The sequence below is a fragment of the Orbicella franksi genome, chromosome 9 (assembly GCF_964199315.1).
Source record: "Orbicella franksi chromosome 9, jaOrbFran1.1, whole genome shotgun sequence".
Lineage (NCBI taxonomy): Eukaryota > Metazoa > Cnidaria > Anthozoa > Scleractinia > Merulinidae > Orbicella > Orbicella franksi.
This window is the reverse complement of record NC_138153.1, coordinates 20,410,200-20,429,655: the sequence shown is the minus strand read 5'-3', so window position 1 is coordinate 20,429,655 and position 19,456 is coordinate 20,410,200. Positions and strand designations below refer to the sequence as shown.

Here is a 19,456-nt window from a genome sequence, read left to right as displayed (position 1 = left end):
GATGGTACGCTTGCTATCCCACAGCCCCACACTAATTACTGTAAAAGAAGTCTTTCTTACAGCGGAGTTGTACTATGGAATAGTCTGCCCTTGAATATTAGACAATCGCTCTCCCTTAATCAATTTAAATCTAAGTTGAAGAACTATGATTTTGACAGTGGTCTTATATAAATTTTATTTTGTTTTTATACACGACTTCCTTGTAAAGCAGGTTTTTATCATTTCTCTTATTCTAGTAGTTATTTACAATATTAAATTAGTTAGGTAGTTAGATTTATTTAAATTAAATATTGTATAGTCCTGAAGGAAATAACGTGTCTAAATAAAGATTTTACCTTTACCTTTACCCGAGTGTTCTCGCCCCCCCCCCCTCCCCTCCCCCGTAACGGTTTCGCGATCCTTATGTAAACGGTTGGTTGAATTTTGCAAAGAAATAAGCTAAAAGTTACCTTGGCCAGGGTAACTCGGGGGGAGGGTTGTCTCGGGTACCCGAAACCATATAAATGGGGCCTTAAAGAAGCGTTGGTTATTGCTTATAGTAGTTTTTCCTCTTTAAAACATGAGTGTTTCTTGATAAGTGAATAATTAGAAAACTTTAAGCTCGGGAACAAAATGTGAAAGGTAAATTGATCAACATGACACGAGCGTTGGACAAAAACAAAATCAGGAATCGAACTCCATATATGAACTCATTTTTTTCCTTTCTCCTCCCACCCCATGTCATGTTGATCAATTCACCTTTCACTTGAGTGTTTCGTTTTTTGAAAGGGTAATTCCATATTACACAAGGTTTAGCTAACATCAGTCATCATTCACTGCGAAATTCACGAGTTTCTCCATTGATAATAATGCCATCTTGTAGCAGCTCAACGTTTTCCCCTGCCAGAGATGTAATCTGTCACAGCAAGGCGTTCGTGCTTGCTTTGCAAAGTTACTAGATTCCTTCAGATACCAGAAAATAACTATATACTTCACTCAAAAAGAGAAATTCACTTCACACTAATGAGAGAAACGTATTCGACCGGGATTGCTGTGGCTCTATGCGAACTAAAAGTCTAAAAGAAGTATTTAGGAAGGTTTTTCAGAGACGACGCTAACACCAATGACTACCCCCAGTAAAACATAGGCACGCAAGGCGTGCAAGAGTTAATTTTTTGCGAATTAAAAGCCCCTGGAAGAAGCAGCACTCAGTGGACCCTTCTTAACAATTATGATGAAGTTAATCCAACAAGTATGTTTGGTTACGATGTACAGCGAAGAAAAAAACAAAACAAATTTAGAATTAATTTCATCTTAGGATATATGATATCAAGCCTACTTTGATCAAGGTTTGATTTTAACAGTCGATAAGTGGCTTTGTTTATTAAAACTACATGGAGCTGTTACCAGCAAGGCAGCTGAACATTATGCAGTCTGCAGTAGTAGCTAACGGTAAACGGAAGATTGGTGTTGATTCAGGATAATTTTTCTGACTCATTTTATAACAAGAACAAATTAAATTATAAATCGTCACGCGGTAGTATGGTCTTCTTCTGTTGCCAGCAATGATTATAGTTTTTTCAGTTTTGATATTCCACGAAACCCCTTCAAAATGATATCGATTTCAAAACCCATTTAAACGAGAAGACATTATTGAAGGTAAAGAGCGTTACCTAACTGAAGACGAAACGGTGGCTTCAAAGGGACATACACTTTTCTCTCTCTTTTTTTTCACTTGCGACTTAGCTGCTACTTTCTTGCGACTTAGCTGCGACTTTCTTGCGACTTGCTACTTTCTTGCGACTGAGCTGCGACTTTTCTGCTACTTTCTTGCGACTTTCTTGCGACTTGCTACTTTCTTGCGACTTGCTACTTTCTTGCGACTTAGCTGCGACTTTCTTGCGACTTTCCTGCTACTTTCTTGCGACTTTCTTGCGATTTGCTGCTTTCTTGCAACTTAGCTGCGACTTTCTTGCTACTTTCTTGCGACTTAACTGCGACTTGCTACTTTCTTGCGACTTAGCTGCTACTTTCTTGTGACTTAGCTACGACTTTCCTGCTACTTTCTTGCGACTTAGCTGAGACTTGCTACTTTCTTGCTACTTTCTTGCTACTTTCCTGCGACTTAGCTGCGACTGTCCTGCTACTTTCTTGCGACTTAGCTGCCTGGCTACCTCGCTAGGCCGCGTGCGTCGGCAGGCCAGGTTGTTTTATTTGAAAACAACGTGGACTCGATAGCTAAATCAGTAGTCTGTTTTGCCTTGGCTTTACAGTATAGCTATGACGTTTTTCACCGTTTTCACTCTCATTACGGTGTGCCCTACGTCGCTGGCAGTGCTTCCATCTTACTCTCCTGCAATAGGGAACAATGCAGTATTGCGCGACGAGATAATCGAGAACTATTTTAATCTCCGGCTCACTGCACCAGAAGTCGCATTATTTCTCGTAAGTGTACATGGTATCGGGATCTCGTTAAGACAATTGAAAAGAATACTCAGGCGGTTGGGATGTACAAGACGTAGGCGTCGAAGTAATTTGAATGAGGTGGTAGAGGCAGTCGAAGAGGAAATGAGGGGTAGTGGAAGCCTTCTCGAATATCGAGCGATGCATCAAAGACTCATCAATCAGCACGGTCTTGTTACTACGCGGGAAGTCGTTCGACATGTTTTGAGGGTTTTTGATCCTGAAGGGGTGGAGCATAGGTCACAGCATAGACTACGACGACGAATTTACAGGTGAAAAGGGCCAAATTACTTATGGCACATTGACGGCTACGACAAACTAAAACCGTTTGGATTCTGCATTCATGGTGCAATTGATGGCTTTATTCGAAGGATCCTATGGCTGGAGGTTGCATCTTCAAACAACGACCCTCATGTAGTAGCTCAATATTTCTTAGACTACGCAAGACAATTAGGAGGTACGGCAAGGATTGTACGTGGAGATAGGGGATCTGAGAACAAGAACTTAGCAGCTATTCAGCGCTTCTTTCGGCGGTCCATGAATGACGACTTTGCAGGCGATAAAAGTTTCATGTACGGGAAATCTACGGCAAACCAAAGAATTGAAGCATGGTGGGGACGTTTAAGCCAAGGATGTACGGAATGGTGGATTACATTTTTTAAAGATTTGAGAGATTCTGGTTTGTATTACGATGATGATGTAATACACCGCGAATGCCTTAAGTTCTGTTTCATGGATGTCATACAGAGTGAACTACACAGAGCTGCACTGGAGTGGAATATTCACAGAATTCGGCCGTCTAGCAATGTGGAATCTCCGTCGGGAAAGCCAGACGTACTCTACTTCGTTCCAGCATCAGCAGAGATTCAAGATTATATGACTCCTGTTGACATGGACGAGATTGAAATCGCAGAGGATACGTGCGCCGAGCAACCTTAAGCGAGAGAATGTTGTCCTTACTTTAAAGAGCTCTGCGAACTAATCATGGAGGTAAAGGTCTAGCTCCAGCTACTACAGCAGAGGAAGTTCTCCAACTCTACTTAGATTTACTGGACCACATTAATGCCATACCATAGAACAATGGTTTGATTTCATTAATGTTCACAGGCTACCCAGCGTGAACAATGTTTTTGGTACACGCAAAAGCAAAGCTTGCTATGTGGCCTTTGGGTTGTGTGGTCGAATGTACATCGCAAGGTATTTATTGTTGGTCAGATCTAATGCCGCTATGTTTTTCCGTACGCTGGATAACGAGCTGAGTAAGGGAAACAATTGAAAATACCAATTACAATCAACTTTATTTCTTCTTCGTTTTCAATATGTTTTCTAACTGTAAAAAGGAACGTAAACACTTGACACTAAGAAAGGATTATTTTCAGTCATAAATTACACACCCTTTTGAGAGAAATTATGTGGCCCACCATTCTCTCTCTTTATAGTACAATGTGTTACAAAGAGATCATCTGGCCTGGTAATTCGAAATCTTTGAACTCAACAAGGTAGAACAACAACGTAAATAGCAGGTAACGAGCAATTTTCCGTTCCGTTTTAAAAGTGCTACGTTAACATAACCTATTGGACTAGACATGAATGACATGTAAAACAAGAAAGGAATAATTAATTCCCTATCGTGATGTGCAGCACTATCCTTATTACTTCGACGAGTGTACCAGCACCACTCGAGATATGTGTAAATAACGTTTTCTACACCTATTACGTGAAATATGATCACAAGGATCATTTAAGTCTTAACCAACAAAGTGCAATTAAAAAGTGAAAAGGCTGAACAGGAACAAACAGTACCAGTAATAAAAACTCACTTCAACATTTTTAAGTTAATCATTGTTAAGCTGAATCCCTGTATACTCTGAATCACTGTTACATTGTATTCGCTTACATTCAAGCTGCTTACAACGATGTGAATTTCCATGCAAGTTCATTGTTTAGTAGAGAATCCATTTGAATTCTAAAGTCGTTAAGAGTCCCTGTCCATAAAAATGGAAAATAACTCGGCAAGGGTCGAAAATTCGATTTCGCTCATATATTCATGGTAGATAGGCTAGGGCATGACAAAAACTACTGGATAGTTTTTTTGTGACCGCTTAATGGGGCTAGCCGCTTAAATAGAGGTTGGTGTACCTTGAAAATTTAATTTTTCACTATCGGGTTATAAATTTCTTGGTGAACATGGAGTCAATTCAAGACAATCATGATAGACGTGTATTTGAATTATCACTCGTCATGCACCTTCAATTTCAGACTCTTATCTGCCATCGCCCTTTCCAAAACAAAGTTTTTTAAATTTTGGGTGGCCGCTTAATAGGGGTAAAGACAATAATGAAACCCTTATCGGAACGACCAAATGGTGGCCGCGGAGGTAACCGGTCAATAAGTGTTTTATTTACAATATTTTACTGACAATAATTTTGGACTGTATTGACAACAGTCCTCTATTTTCTGTTACAAACATACCAATGCCTCACCACTAGGCAAACAAAATACGCCAAATAAAATGGCATGGCCAGGGCTATTTACTCACGTAATTGCTAATTAAATTTAGTCTGTTTTTCTCACGAATTAGACACGTTGTGATTTCCTATTTTTATTTCAGCTAGTTCTTGCTTCACTGATCTATAATTCGTTTCATGGCGATTTTTTTAAAATCCTACTGAGTACAGGCACTAGCTTTATCAGCTGTTGTCTGAAACATCAAAACGTACAACAAACGTGATTTGGACCGAGGCCAAGTACACTATAGAAAACGATTATATAAATATACACATATTATTATATATATGAACAAACAGATGAACAATGATTGAATTGTTTCATTTATCCTGAGAGTGCTCTATACAAAATAGTTCAAAATGTGCAGCACATGCCGTGACAGCATTGCGTGACGAACAAATAACGGCTGTTAGATTGTGCTGCGCCGACACGCTTATCAGCAATGGTCAGCAATCGATCACACGTATTATTTTGGCGCAGTGCAAAGCAAGCAACTATCTACAAATGGCTCAGCCGTTTTTGACTTAGATGCAGTGATGTTCATATGCGCAGAAAGATGGTCACAGATTCCTGGTATTCGACCAATAATAGGTTGACAGTTGGCGATGTACATCGGACGTTAACCTTGTGTAAACAAAAACAAACTTCTGCTTTATGTGCGACGAATGGTGAGAGATCGACTAGAAACACGTCAAATCGGCTTTGGACCTGCCTTTTGCAACAAATAAGGTTAGAACATTTCGAAATAATCAGCTCTGTGTCTATTTCAACTTATTATAGGTCAAGTCATGTGGCGCATGCTAAAATATACGTCTAACCCGTAAATTGAAATTTGACGACGGATGGTCAAATATTTGCATTTTTTTGACGTACTTTGAAAAGCTCTCGCGTCGCTCACAATCATTTGCCCAAAAAATTTTTTACAGGAATCTGTAGATCATCCTTCTGCGATTCAACCACCAGAAGCTTAATCCATTTGAAGGTTTCGCACATGGTCAAAATCAGTGATATTCACGAAGTACTTTTAACTGAATGAAATACATGTCTTCGAAATTTAATTATTTTGCACCCAAAAAGACAACGCAACATTCCCTAAGACCAACCAGTACACATTTAAACATTACACAAAAATATTTGAGTGTTTTAAAGACGGAAGAATGATGTGGTTTTGCATGCGAGGCTCTCAAACTTGCTTAATAAAATGGTGCGTCAAATGACGATTTTAACGGAAGTTGGTAATTTGCATATTTCTTTGAAATAAAAGGATATTTTGCCAAAAAAACTATCCAGTGGTTTTTGTCATGCCCTAGCCTATCTACCATAAGAATATGAGCGAAATCGAATTTTCGACCCTTGCCGCGAAATTAAGAATTTGTCTGATTTTTACAGGCAGGCACTCTTAACAGCTTTTCTCTTGGCAGCGTCACGATCGCGCATAAATAGTACTATAAATATCCGCCATAAATAGTACTATTCATTTATTTTATCACTCCACATTACATTTAGCGGTGACTGGAAGGTACAGTTTTTTGATGAACTTTGGTAGGCATACATGAAATTTTGAGCATAAGGAACAACATAATTAACAACTTATGCAAAAGAATCTAAAATAATCCAAATGACATACAATCAAAGCGTTCCTCAAGTTGTTGGATTTTAAGGTCTTAATTCGTGTCCACGAGTAATGATTTTGTTTTGGATGCTATTGAATAAGTGTAAAATTCTGCACTTGAAGGGTTCGCAATGTAGTGCTAAGGAATCATCAGTAAAGGTCAGGGTTGTTTGTCCTTCTTTTCCTCTTTTCCTCTGTTGTTGACTGGCTTCCTTTAAGCTGTTTGTTACGAAGCAATGTTTTGTAGACACGCAGTGTATATAGTCATCATGTGAGGCTGCTTCAAGAAGTGCTTTCCTAGGTTTCCTTTTCTATGCGGCTGGTCCAATTAGTACATAATAGGGATACATGCCAATGCCTTGTCATGTCTTCATTAGGTGGCATTGCCATTATCTCTTTGTGCCAGCTCTTGTGTGAGGAACATTGCCATTCTTGTTATCTTCTGGAGAATTTATTCATGTTTTTGGATGCTTGGGTTTTTTCTTCTTTTAATGTGTAAAAACAATTAAAGAAGGGGAAAACAGTTTGTTTATCTACTTGTATTTTTATTCACAAGGATGTCTTTTATCACTTGCTAAATATGATGTAGTTCTCACCAGCTAAACTTTGCCACTAGAGATTCAGTCTGTTCTGTTTTGGTTTCATTGTCAGTTGAAATAGACTTTAAAAACCTAGGTCTTGATAAGACCTTGCAGTTGTTTCTGACTGAATTTTGTTTTCTTTTAAATTTCCCTTTACTGAGGAACAGCTTTTAATCTACAAGGCTGTATGTTATTTTAAAACAGTCAGTCTAACTTAAAATATAATTGCATTTGTGTGATTTTATGTTTAATCAAAACTATAACAAAATTCTCGAACATGATTGGCTATCAGCAGCCCGATTTGAGCATTAATTGGACAGTGTACGCGTCATGCTTGTAATTGGACAGTACGCATCATTTTGCGCGCGCTGTTGAGTAAACTGCCGTGTTTTTCAGCATTCATAACGACGTTTAATCATTCAGCGCTCTATCGATGGTTTGTTCGTTTCTCGAATTTTGTCATAGTTTTGATTAATTGGTAACAGGACATCATGTATTCCAATTCAGTTTGTAATCATACTCGTGATTAACAAATCGGACTCCCACTTCGCGGTCGTCTGATTTTGTTAATCACGAGTATGATTACAGACCGAATTGGACTCCACTCAGTCCTATTACCATTATTAATAATAATGCCTTGAATTTCTGTTTTTGCAGTAATGGATGATCATCATGGGTTGGATGAGGGAAAACACACACAAACTGAAGAAAGTCTTAGTAGAGAAGGGACTAGGGATGGTGAGCATCAGCCCTTACTATTATATGTATTAGTTGCCATGTGTTGATAACTTTTTTAGAGTTGCGTCTTGCCAAAATAATTCATTTTTTTCTTACCTGTACGTAAATGGGCCTTAATTGTAATGGCAGCACTTTCTCTGGAATTTTAGGGCTTATGTCCTTATATTATGCTTCAATATCTGGTTAGCTTATGAGTCTTTTCTTGTAACACTAAGTACTCCAGCAATGCTAAGAAAAACATTACAAACCAAATGTGTTAGAGAAAGCCAACTTATAGTTTTGGCTATTATTTTTCAAAACACATCTTCTTTGAACCTGGATAAATTAGCCAGTTTCTAATATTTAATTCCTTTTCATCCCTGCTATGAAGGCTTAAAATTTAGCACAGGAAGTGTTTAGTAGATGGAGTTTCAAAATCTTGAGGAAGAAGTGATTGTACAGTACCACTTTAATGCATAGCTTAATATCCTTGTGTATCCATTAAACTAGTCAACAACCCATTGTCCCCACTAGAACAAAATAATTTTGTTTTTAAAATTGATATAAAATAAAATTCTCAACTTACCGGTAGTTTGGGAGGGTCTCTTGAATATTATAGGTTAAGGTGTAGATGTATGGCAGTGATACAAGCAATTTTTGCTGCATGTTACACAGAAGATATTTACATATCATATATAGTTACTTATGCAAGCATTTGTCGCAGTGTACATATTTTTTCTGTTCTTTGTTGTGACTCTTATTTAAAGCCCCAAAAGCTGTGAACAAGACAGCTTGTGGGAAGTTGAGCTTTCTGTGGTAGCAAATATCAACCTTAACTTTTGTGCCATTTACAAAGTAACCAACGGCAGTTAAATGACAAAACTGGTAAACCATACCCTACTGTATTCTAAATGTATACTTACAGCCTGCAAAGCACTCACTTTCTTTCCTGCAATGGTTTGGGGCACAACAAACATAAATGAATTAAGAGAGGTTGAGGAGTCGAGGAGGCAGAGTAAAGAAAACTTTTGGATGCCACAAGGCTCTGAGAATGAGCTTGACAGCTATTAATACAGTGTTCGACACTAACTTTCTTGCTAATTTGCCCTTTGGGTAACTAGTTCTGTTTTTATGTGAAGTTTATATGAAATAATTCATATATGAACTGCGGTTGTAGATGATAGTGAAGAATGATCATCGCAGTAAATTTTCCAATTTAAGCAATTGGAAAGAAGAAGCCTGAAAAAATCAGGACTTCAACGGGATTTGAACCCGTGACCTCCGCGATACCGGTGCAATGCTCTACCAACTGAGCTATGAAGCCACACATTGGGAGCGAGGTCAATTTATTGAGTTCATATCTTCCCGTGAGGAGTGAGATGATGTGAAGTTTATACGAAATAATTCATATATGAACTGTGGTTGTAGATGATAGTGAAGAATGATCATCGCAGTAAATTTTCCAATTTAAGCAATTGGAAAGAAGAAGCCTGAAAAAATCAGGGCTTCAACGGGATTCGAACCTGTGACCTCCGCGATACCGGTGCAATGCTCTACCAACTGAGCTATGAAGCCACACATTGGGAGCGAGGTCAATTTATTGAGTTCACATCTTCCCATGAGGAGTGAGATGATGTGAAGTTTATATGAAATAATTCATATATGAACTGCGGTTGTAGATTATAGTGAAGAATGATCATCGCGGTAAATTTTCCAATTTAAGCAATTGGAAATCGCCCCATGTAAGGGAATCTGGAATCCGGAATCCAATATATTTTTGCCTTTGTAATCCGGAATCCAGGCCTTTGGAATCCGGAATCCAGCCTTTTGAATCCGGAATCCAGCCTTTGGAATCCGGAATCTAGCCTCTGGAATCCGGAATCCTACCTCTCGAAACCTTCTCTGTAAAAACTTTGATATCTGCTCAACTGCTCACTTGAAAGTATCATATTTGCCAACATGGCGGTGTTGTGGTCTTTGATTCTTAAATAGGCCAGGGCGCATGCATCATTTGTTGAAGATCACCATTTTGAGATGCACTGTATTGTCTCTGTGTCAGATTTGTGACATTTTTGGCCCTGAAATAACTTCAAGTACAGCATACTTTTTTAGAACTGTCAACACTGTTCACGGGAGTTGCTTGGCCCCATAGGGGGTTTCATTATTCCTGTACGTCGCCGGGTTTTCGGTATCAAGATGTACGGAATAGAAGTTAATGCCGGAAAGTCCTGAATTCTCAATAAATGCGATTGCGGTGGAAGCGGTAGTTGACGAGCCTGCTTAAAGATAAAATCGAAGCTTAACCATTTAAAATTTTTGTCCAGGATGTACACCCCATGGAGTGACGCTTGCAGGCGCCAGTCAATTATTAAGTTACTTTTTAAATTTCCGGCGAGCGAGAAATTCGAGCTAGTGTGTTTATTCACTATTTCGACTGTTGGATCTACTGTTCGACATTGTGTTGAGGATTCTAAAAGATGGGAAAACACCGGAGAAAGCATAAAGTTGAGCGGGAAAGGTATGTATTAGTCATAAAAGTTTGTTTTAGACTCTTGCTTACGTGAATCCATGTGTGACATGTGTCGGGTATATGAACATCAAGAGAAATCTTTGTGCGGCATTTTGAATTAATTCGATTGTTTCTCGAACTTATCTTTTCACTTGAATTCGTATGCAGGAGTCCAAGAATAAAGAAGAAAGAAAAACAAAAACAAGACAAGGAAATTACAAGGTTTGTAGGGTTAATTACGAAGTCCCGAGAAGTACGTTCCGGCTACGTTCTCTTTCGATCTCTAGCTCTGACACGTGCGATTATCGGCATCTGCTTGTCAATGGGCAAATATTGCCCGGGAAGTTATCTGAGTGTAGCGAGACTTGAATTTATTCCGACATGACCATCCCTAGGACGACTCGACAGTCATTCCAAATTGTGTTAGACTCTCTGACTAGCCTTGTTAACACTCTTACAGAGATAGGTCAGGAGCAACTCCTAAACAGCATTTGTTTTGAGAGCATGACTACCTTGGGCGTGGAATGCTTTTTCAAAGGAATGCGTGCAGACCACGACATGCCTACAGTGATTGGATATGCATATAGGAGAGCTCGCTGTGTGGAAGATGACATGCTATGTATTTATCAGAAGCACTTCTCCCACTTCACAGGGCCCAATTCTTATAACCCTGAAAAAATCATTAAAAGTGATCCCCCGGACATCACGTCACGAGCAAACAAGCAGGCAAGAATCTGCGAAGGAACCGGCAACAAAGAAGAAGATAAGAGGCGAGAAGACACGATGAGAGATTTTGTCAGAGAATATGGACGTGGTGTAAGGCAAGATAATGTTCGGTCTAAAACAAAGGAACAAACAGGTACCCTTCCTTATGCCTTGAGTATGAGACCAACTGTTATCACAGCTTTGTTGGAAGAAGACCACGACATCACTGCAGCATGCCAGACAGTGGACGCATGTGATGAGATGGGAGGAAGGAATGTGAGGGTGCAGGTCATTTACCAGGAGGAAGATGTTGTTGCTGTGAGACACAACCGAAGAAGAGAAGTGTCACCATATTGGCTTGCAATTCTCTTGGAAGACGTTCAGGTTAAAGCAAATGGCGGAAATTTTCTACGAGACAAAGTGCCGCTCAGATGGCTTAACCAGACGGAAGATATCTTGACATACACTTCTGGCGACGTTTGCGATCAAAATTCTCCTAAGTGCATTTTAGCCAGCGTACTTGACTTCACTTGTGAAAAGTCTGGAAATGTGTTAACTGTCAATGTGTCACCTGAGGAGGACATCAGGCTCAGCAGGATTGCAAATGGAGATGTTGGCGAAGGGGAAGATGACAGCGAGAATGAAAACAAAGCTGAGATGCCAAATCATGATGATCACCATGAAGTGACAGGGCAGTCACTTCCACCAAGGTTGGAGGGTGTAAGCTTATCAGGGCGAAGAACAACGCGTTTCGTTTTAGGTTCAGCCCAATCATTTGCGATCACTTTACACTTAAAATCAACAAGCCTGGTTTCAATAGTTGAAATGCGTAGCTTTTCAAATAGTTTGTCCCTCCTTAACCCTGTAAATTTTGACAAAACACCTCTGGCTTGCATTTTGCCAGTTGTCAGCAACGAACGGAGAAAAGGGATGTGGTCGTTCACTAAGTAGTTATTGTGAAGATGTCATCGAATGTGACATTCGTGTGTGTTTCAACTATTTAACCAGGGTTGTACACTTATTCATTCTCAACGTTTATTCCTTGGAATTAACAGGGGAAAAAAGGAGAATTTATTTGCTTGTCATAAACCACATTTTCATTACAAGCGGAGAAATAATAATAGGGTATTTTTATCTGAAGTTAGTGAACATATTGGTGTTTCCACAAATTTCTAAGCCAAAAAATGATCTTATTTTGGTCAATGAATTATATATTTTTATGCAAATATTTCCTGCATGAAACTACTTAGGGAATATAACAAGAGTTTTTAATAACAAATTGTCGAGAATTGTGCGGGAGATCGACAAGTCGGGAAGTAAATTACAGTACAATCCACGGGAACGGGCTTTCTGCACGAAGATTGTAAGTAGAGTGCAGTAACAAAACACTGAGTGTCAGACAGCGGCATAAGAGTGTACGAGGTTTACTAATGTTCTAGTTATTGTTTTGTTGTATAAAAATTCCTATGGAACTCTAAAATAATGGACATTTTATGTAAATAAATTTATATCAACCAATTCTTAAGTAGCTGCAACAAATGGCTTCGGCTATTGTTTAATGTACTAGTAGCTGTATTGGCTAAACACTGAAATAAAGAAATAAATAGTTTTAGCAGGCGATTTCAATTTGAACATTCAAAGCACCAAACTTCAATTCCTACTACTTTTGGTTCTGTTGACGATATAATCGTTTTGATGAGAACAGTTCGTCAGATAGCTTCAACGTTGTGGATTACTCAGTGGACTTCAGAGACGCCTCTTCTTAACAGGTACCCCAACAAGTTAATTATTTTATCAAAAGTTAATTTAATTGATGCCGTATGAACTCCAGTTTAAGGATATTAACACATTTTGATATATTGAAAAGAAAATGGTATTTTCTTTTTTACTCAATTCGTACTTTAATAGCAGAATCTGCTATCGCAGTAGGAATGAACATCAGAGTTAAAACCTTTGGAATCCGGAATCTCGGAACGTCTGGAATCCGGAATCCATAGGCATGGAATCCGGAATCCAGTCACCGCAATCCGGAATCCACAATGTGGAATCCAGAATCCAAGACCCTCTTGGATTCCTTTACATGGGGCAATGGAAAGAAGAAGCCTGAAAAAATCAGGGCTTCAACGGGATTCGAACCCGTGACCTCCACGATACTGGTGTGATGCTCTACCAACTGAGCTATGAAGCCCAATGTGTGGTAGTGGCCTACCTAGTGGACTTTTGTTGCCCAATTAGCACTCATGTGAAAATTTCAACTTGCAGAAATGCTCAACTTTATTTTATAAACTTGCCTTCTTGTTTTGGTGTTGCAACAGTGATTCATTGGGTGATTAATCAGTCATAGAGCACATCCCTCACAAGATTTTAAACATCCACGAACTGTGCCCACACATTTTGATGAGACTCCACTTTTCTGACAAAAAGACCCAGTGAAGCACTTTTACTGGTCAAATATGATGAACCAACTGTCATGAATGAGAGCATAATTCATGCCCTGAAGCACATCATTATCATTAATTTTATTGTTATTATTTTAGTCGTCATCATTGTTGTCGTTTTTATTATTGCTATTTTTATTTATTATTATTGTCATTATTAATAATTGTCTTTTTAACTATATATCAAGGAACTGCAAAAAGATGGCTCAGCCTGTACCTGTAGTACCCATTTTGTATTTGTAATTTGTAAACAACAAAACTGCTTCTCTGCCTGACCAGAGATCAGTCGGGGAGTAGCTTACAATCCTGACAACAGTGCCCCATTTCTTTTTGAGTCACAACAGTAAAGCTTGTAATCAAAATATTGCAGTACCGTGCAATTTGTGTCGAAAGACTTTGACACAAAAGTTATTTCCAAATACTGTTGCAAAATGCATCTTTGAAAATTCAAGGAGGTTATCAAGCATTTTATAGTGTTTTGAGAACTAGGGATTAATGCTTTTTATGCACAATCACTAATTGACTAGCCACTTTGATTTAGCAAGCTTTGGGGAAAGCCTCTCACAAAATTTGGGTTCATGGCTTTTTTCGGAAACAAGAGTCAATTATATAGAAACTTTCAGTGAATGTTAGAGTTGAGTTTACATGTCTTTGACCTTAATACTTCTGAACTTCTGCTCAAACTTGGGCATGGTTTGTATTAAGTCAAAATAAGCTGGTTCCAGAAATTGAGTAAAAGTATGCCAGCAAAATTTTTTTACTGGTAGTGTTGTTGTCCAAAAAATGGGGTCCAGTCAAACACCAGTAAGAATAAAAATATTATCCCCAGTAAATGGAATTAAGTAACATTATCACTGAGTGAAAGACAAAATATTTCCCAAAATTTCTTAGCCAACACTTCAAAGCCCCAAAATTTATGTTGCAAACTTTGACATGGGTTAGTGTGCCCAGAATAACTGCAGAGCCACTTAAGTAATGATGAAATGGAATCAATAGAAAAACCATGATAAGAATGGTGTTATCCTTTTGATACAATATTAATAACAAACAGTGGGGCTTGACTTTTCAAAATTACAGAAAAACTCAAATTGCATCCAGGGCCACCAGATCACAGTTTTCATGCAACATACATTTAAATAGAAAGGAATTGAACTTAAAATAACAGACACTTATTAAACAGTTAAAAAACAGTTCCTTTATATTGCTATATGTAGAAACATAAAAAAATGAAAAGGGTTTGTCAAACACAACTCGATACACCACCACCACCACCCACATATGGTACTCTCCCATGTAGATGTGGAAGGAAAACAACTTGGTTTCACTCTAAGAGGAATTGGAGTTTGCAAGCCCTGACAACAAGCCCTGACAGTTGTTCAGATTGTTTTCTTTGGAATTAATGATGTTAAATTGATTAACACCAAATTAATTAAGAGAGTACTCAACAAGCAAATTGATGGCATTTTGTTGGGTTCTTCATTAGGCCATTTTTTTTTATCATGACAGAACTCAAAATGATATTGTTCGTAAAATGCTTGACAGTGGCCTCATAAATGAGTAGTTTTATGGACGTTATTTTGAAGATACGCCGTTGATGGACAAACCAAATAAATCTGACATGTTTTATGGTCAACAAATTTGAAGATGGCATGGTCCATTTCCTGGACATGTCTCTGAAAAGAACATCCACTGACATTTATAGGAAGCACACAAACACTGGACAGAATGTCTTGTTTTCTAGTCATGAACGTTGGCCTTGCAAAATTGCTTGGGCTAGAGCCTTGTTGCACCAGGCGTCTTCTATTTGTGAAATAGGCTCTCTCTTTCAGAAACAAATAACAATGATTAAAACGTTCCTGTTAGGGAATGGCTTTCCTGAATCTGTGGCTTCTAATCTTATAAGGTGTTTCAGACACAGTAGCTCAGAACCTAGAACATCTTATCCCAATAACAACAAGACTATGAGTTTTAAGGATTTTAAATTCTAATGTGGGGTTTGGGACTGGCACTAGTTTTGCTAGCCTAATGATATAATTTTTAAAACAGATGGGAGCTCCTCTTGGGGCCTGTCCAAGAATCCCCGTCAATGTCCCAGACCAAAAATGACATGTACTTTATTACTTCATCTCATACAGGAAGTAAGTGATGTCTGAACAGTTTTCATTGAAGTGCCTTGAAACCGGAACCAGAGTATTAACAATATTACAAACAACACAACAAAGAAAGTACAGGATGCAAAACAGTGCACAGTGATGCAAACCCAAATGCAAGTTAATTTTGAAACCAAATTAAAAATTGCTATATAGAATGAGACAGATAACTGCAATCACAACTGGTTGTTTGCTATTTGCATGAAAAAGTAGCAGACATTAAGTTGAAGGAAGTGAGTTTATAGAGAATTCCATTTGCATCATATTAATCAAAAACTGGTTTTCTTATTTAGGTATAGAAATACAGTATGCATATTTATAATTTGAATTATAATACTATTACTGTTGTACTTTAGATTATAATTCCAAAGCTCTTTTTAAAAACTGATTTCAGTTTCATTAGGTAGTTTGGTGCTTTGGGCCCAAAACAGCAGCCTGAAAACGGTCCCTGTAAGTTGACAAGCCCTTGTAGTAGCCAGGAAGTTTCAAGAAATGGGCCCGTTCACAGAAAGTGTCAGTTTTCCACAATATTGTTGTGTCTATTAATGAAGTAAATCCCTCTCCATATTTTTAATAGCCTGGCCAAACCATACCTGGAGGCATTAGATGATATGATCGATGAGGAGGAAGGGCAGTTAGAAGAAGAAGAAGAAGAAGCAGAAGAAGAAGAAGGCGAAGGCAAAGGTGAAGGCGAAGGCGAAGGACAACAGGATCAAGAAGAACAAGAGGAAGGGCAAGAAGAACAAGACAATGATGATGAAGACCTCTACAGAAAGTTAATACAGGATGAGTTTAGTGACAGTGATGTAGAATAATCAGTATTTGTTTTGTAGATTTTTTAAATTTTTATCAGTATTTCTTTCACAGATGTATAAATAAGTAATAATTAAGTAAATAAAGGATGAGTCTGAAATTGTTTTGATTGTTCTACATTTACAACGCCTTATTCAAATTAGCCCAAGCTCAAAGGCTGAAGAAAATATGTCATTACTTTTTTTTTACTAAATGAACCACAAATCACTCTGTTGTCTGTGAATAGTTTTGTTGGATCTAGATGTAAGGAACAAAAGAGTGACAGAACTTTTCATCTTTGTTATAAGAACCCAGTCACAGTCGTGCATGACTAACTGTGGCAACCTTCCTTGGTTTAAATAAGCTAATCAAAATGCATGAACTAAGTATGGTGAAAATATCAAGCATCATGTAACCTGTTGGTCAGTCGACAACTCCACCTCTCACATTTCTTTTCATAATTGTGGATTTGCCAGGTTTGAATGGAAGCCGTAAGAAAGTTGTTGAAAACATGTGTTAGAAGTGCACCACTGTAAATGCAATGATAAGTATTATATTAGTATGTCCAAAAGGCATTTACCTGTCAAAAATAGAATTTCTCAAACTAATCCTAACTTTGGTTATTTTGCCTTTGTAACAATACAAATCTCAAGATTATAGTGGTTTTACAACACAGGCTAAAAACAGGCCCTAAAATATAATTTTCGAAAATGTTTGGATAAAGCAACGGTTTGTATCATCCGTGAGCATTGCAGATAATTCAAGCCAACCCTCCGTAGAAAAAGAGATGGCGACTGGTACATTTACTCTCAGTTCTTAGCGCACGACAACTTTAAAAACGTTTATAAAAACGTACGGAAACTTTATAAAATCTTCAAACCCAGGCTACTCAATGCCCTTTGTACAGGGACAATATTATAAACATTTGGCTTTCTTAGTGCCTTATAGGCTGTGTTAGGTTCGCAAGGCATTGTGGTAAAATGTACAGCCGCCATCTTTTTTCCTACGGTGGAATCGCTATGATAACGATGACGACCACAAAGCGCTTTGTGTTGTTTTTAATAGGCCACAAAGCGCTTTGAAGTGTTTTGAATAGGCCACAAAGCGCTTTGTGGTGTGAAAAATTGGAAAAACCAAATAATTTCAGAAAATAGCTGTGAGATATTTGCGAGTCAACGAGCCATCCAGTTTTCAATGTTAAATCCCAAACTAAAGCACCACATAGCGCTCTGTGGTGTTTTGAATAGGCCACAAAGTGCTCTGTGGTTTTTCGACTACTACTGCTGTTTTATAAAGCAAAGCGAACTAGGAACAGTTAGAAAGCACTCCGGCCATAAAATCTACTCGACAAGAAACTGTAATAAATGTTCGATGCTAAAGGAGACGGCTTACCTAATAAACGGCACGCAATGCATGCAGAAGCGATGACGTTTAAAACTTGTTCCTAGAAGATTGAAACATGAGCAGACAAACTGATTCTTAAACTTTTGGGTTAGAAATTTTAGGGGTTTACATTTAGGGTAGTCCATTGGTGGTTCATTCAAGTAGTTCATGTGCCAGGTCCATCTTGTTAGTCCATGTGCTGGGAGTCAGCGAAATGTACCAACCCAAATAAAAAGTACTCCGCTGAAATCAACACCTTCTTATCTTTAAAGATATTTGGCAAAGCTAATTACGTCACCGGAAATTAATTTGTTGTTTTAACCATATACTTGTCCAAGAGAAAATCATTTTCTCTTGACTTGTCATATCGCGTGTGCGACCCGCTTGTCTATCTAAAATTGTATGTATCGAAGATATGTTATCATGAGTTTGCCCGTGAGCGCAAATTTATCCGACACTGTATAAACCAAAATCCACCCTCAAATCTTCGTTTAAAAGCTGAAATTAAAAGCACTCCGCTGATCCTACAAACAGCAAAGGAAAGCCGCAAAGTACAAAGTTTCTGTCTCTGAAATCGACACATTATCTTTAAAGATATTTGGCAACGCTAATTACCTCACAGAAAATTAATTTGTTGTTAACCGTATACTTGTCATCAATGAACATTCGTATTGTCTTTACCCTGACAAAACGATTATCGATTGTTTAATCAGAACCACTCTTTCGTTGACAGAAAATATAAAACAGCACATTTCCAAAACTGCAGAAAAAAACTGAAAAATGTAAATCATGAATCGTACCCTGACTTCATTATCACTACTGTAAACTGTGTATTTCAGTGCCCATACAATGCCCATTCAATTCACTTCAAGACTGGCAACGGTACAACTGCGCTACCAATCCATAAATTTTATGTAGACCCTTTAGCTATTGCGTGTGCGACTTGCTTGTCTATCTAAATTTGTATGTATGAACAACATGTTCTTATTACGAGTTTGCCAGTGAGCGCAAATTTATTCGACACTGTATAAACCAAAATCAACCCCCAAATCTTCGTTTAAAAGCTAAAATTAAAAGCACTCCGCTGATCCTACAAACAGCAAAGGAAAGCCGCAAAGGAAAGCCGCAAAGGAATGATACTCTCTCTGAAATCGACACCTTATTATCTTTAAAAATATTTGGCAACACTAATTACCTCACCGGAAATTAATTTGTTGTTTGAACTGTATACTTGTCATATCGATTAAAAGCAGTCCGCTGATCCTACAAACAGCAAAGGAAAGCCGCAAAGCCTTCACCTATCGCCTGTGCGACTTACTTGTCTATCTAAACTTGTATGTATGGGGAATATGTTCTTATTATGCGTTTGCCCGTGAACGCAAATTTATCCGATACTGTTTAAACCAAAATCCACCCCTAAATCTTCTTTTAAAAGCTACAATTAAAAGCACTTCGCTGAACCTACAAACAGCAAAGGAAAGCAGCAAAGGAACTCCTAGAGTGCATTTCGCTTCCACAGGGGGATAACTTGTGCGCGACATAAGCGCACGGACATAAGCGTGACAAACCATGCGAAATCACTATCCAAAGGAATGCATGCATGCCAGGATAAAGCGATG

General features: G+C 38.2%; 3 protein-coding genes, 1 long non-coding RNA gene, 1 other non-coding gene and 1 pseudogene across 5 annotated transcripts in view; 5 read left to right on the top strand and 1 right to left on the bottom strand.

The window, feature by feature from the left end:
- Positions 1-16,841, top strand: part of LOC145498025 (uncharacterized) — a 113,584-nt gene extending 96,743 nt beyond the window's left edge. The window contains exon 2 of the long non-coding RNA XR_014050767.1: positions 16,240-16,841. This is a non-coding gene — a long non-coding RNA (uncharacterized LOC145498025). The remainder of the gene's footprint in view (positions 1-16,239) is intronic.
- LOC145497973 (uncharacterized) overlaps positions 1-19,332 on the top strand; it is a 41,419-nt gene extending 22,087 nt beyond the window's left edge. The window contains exon 2 of the mRNA XM_081477846.1: positions 19,286-19,332. The gene's annotated coding sequence lies outside the window, so the exon portion shown is untranslated. The remainder of the gene's footprint in view (positions 1-19,285) is intronic.
- Positions 1,982-3,613, top strand: LOC145497959 (uncharacterized; annotated as a pseudogene).
- The window catches only part of LOC145497895 (uncharacterized), a 70,002-nt gene continuing 55,019 nt past the window's right edge, over positions 4,474-19,456 (top strand). Inside the window, exons 1-2 of the mRNA XM_081477771.1 lie at positions 4,474-5,679; positions 7,801-7,881. The gene's annotated coding sequence lies outside the window, so the exon portion shown is untranslated. The remainder of the gene's footprint in view (positions 5,680-7,800; positions 7,882-19,456) is intronic.
- LOC145497951 (uncharacterized) lies at positions 8,148-13,572 on the top strand. The gene has a single exon (XM_081477829.1). The coding sequence runs from the start codon at positions 10,751-10,753 to the stop codon at positions 12,023-12,025; it is 1,275 nt and encodes a 424-aa protein (XP_081333955.1). The 5' UTR covers positions 8,148-10,750; the 3' UTR covers positions 12,026-13,572.
- Positions 13,190-13,262, bottom strand: Trnat-agu (transfer RNA threonine (anticodon AGU)). Its single transcript has one exon. It is a non-coding gene; the product is annotated as a tRNA-Thr (tRNA).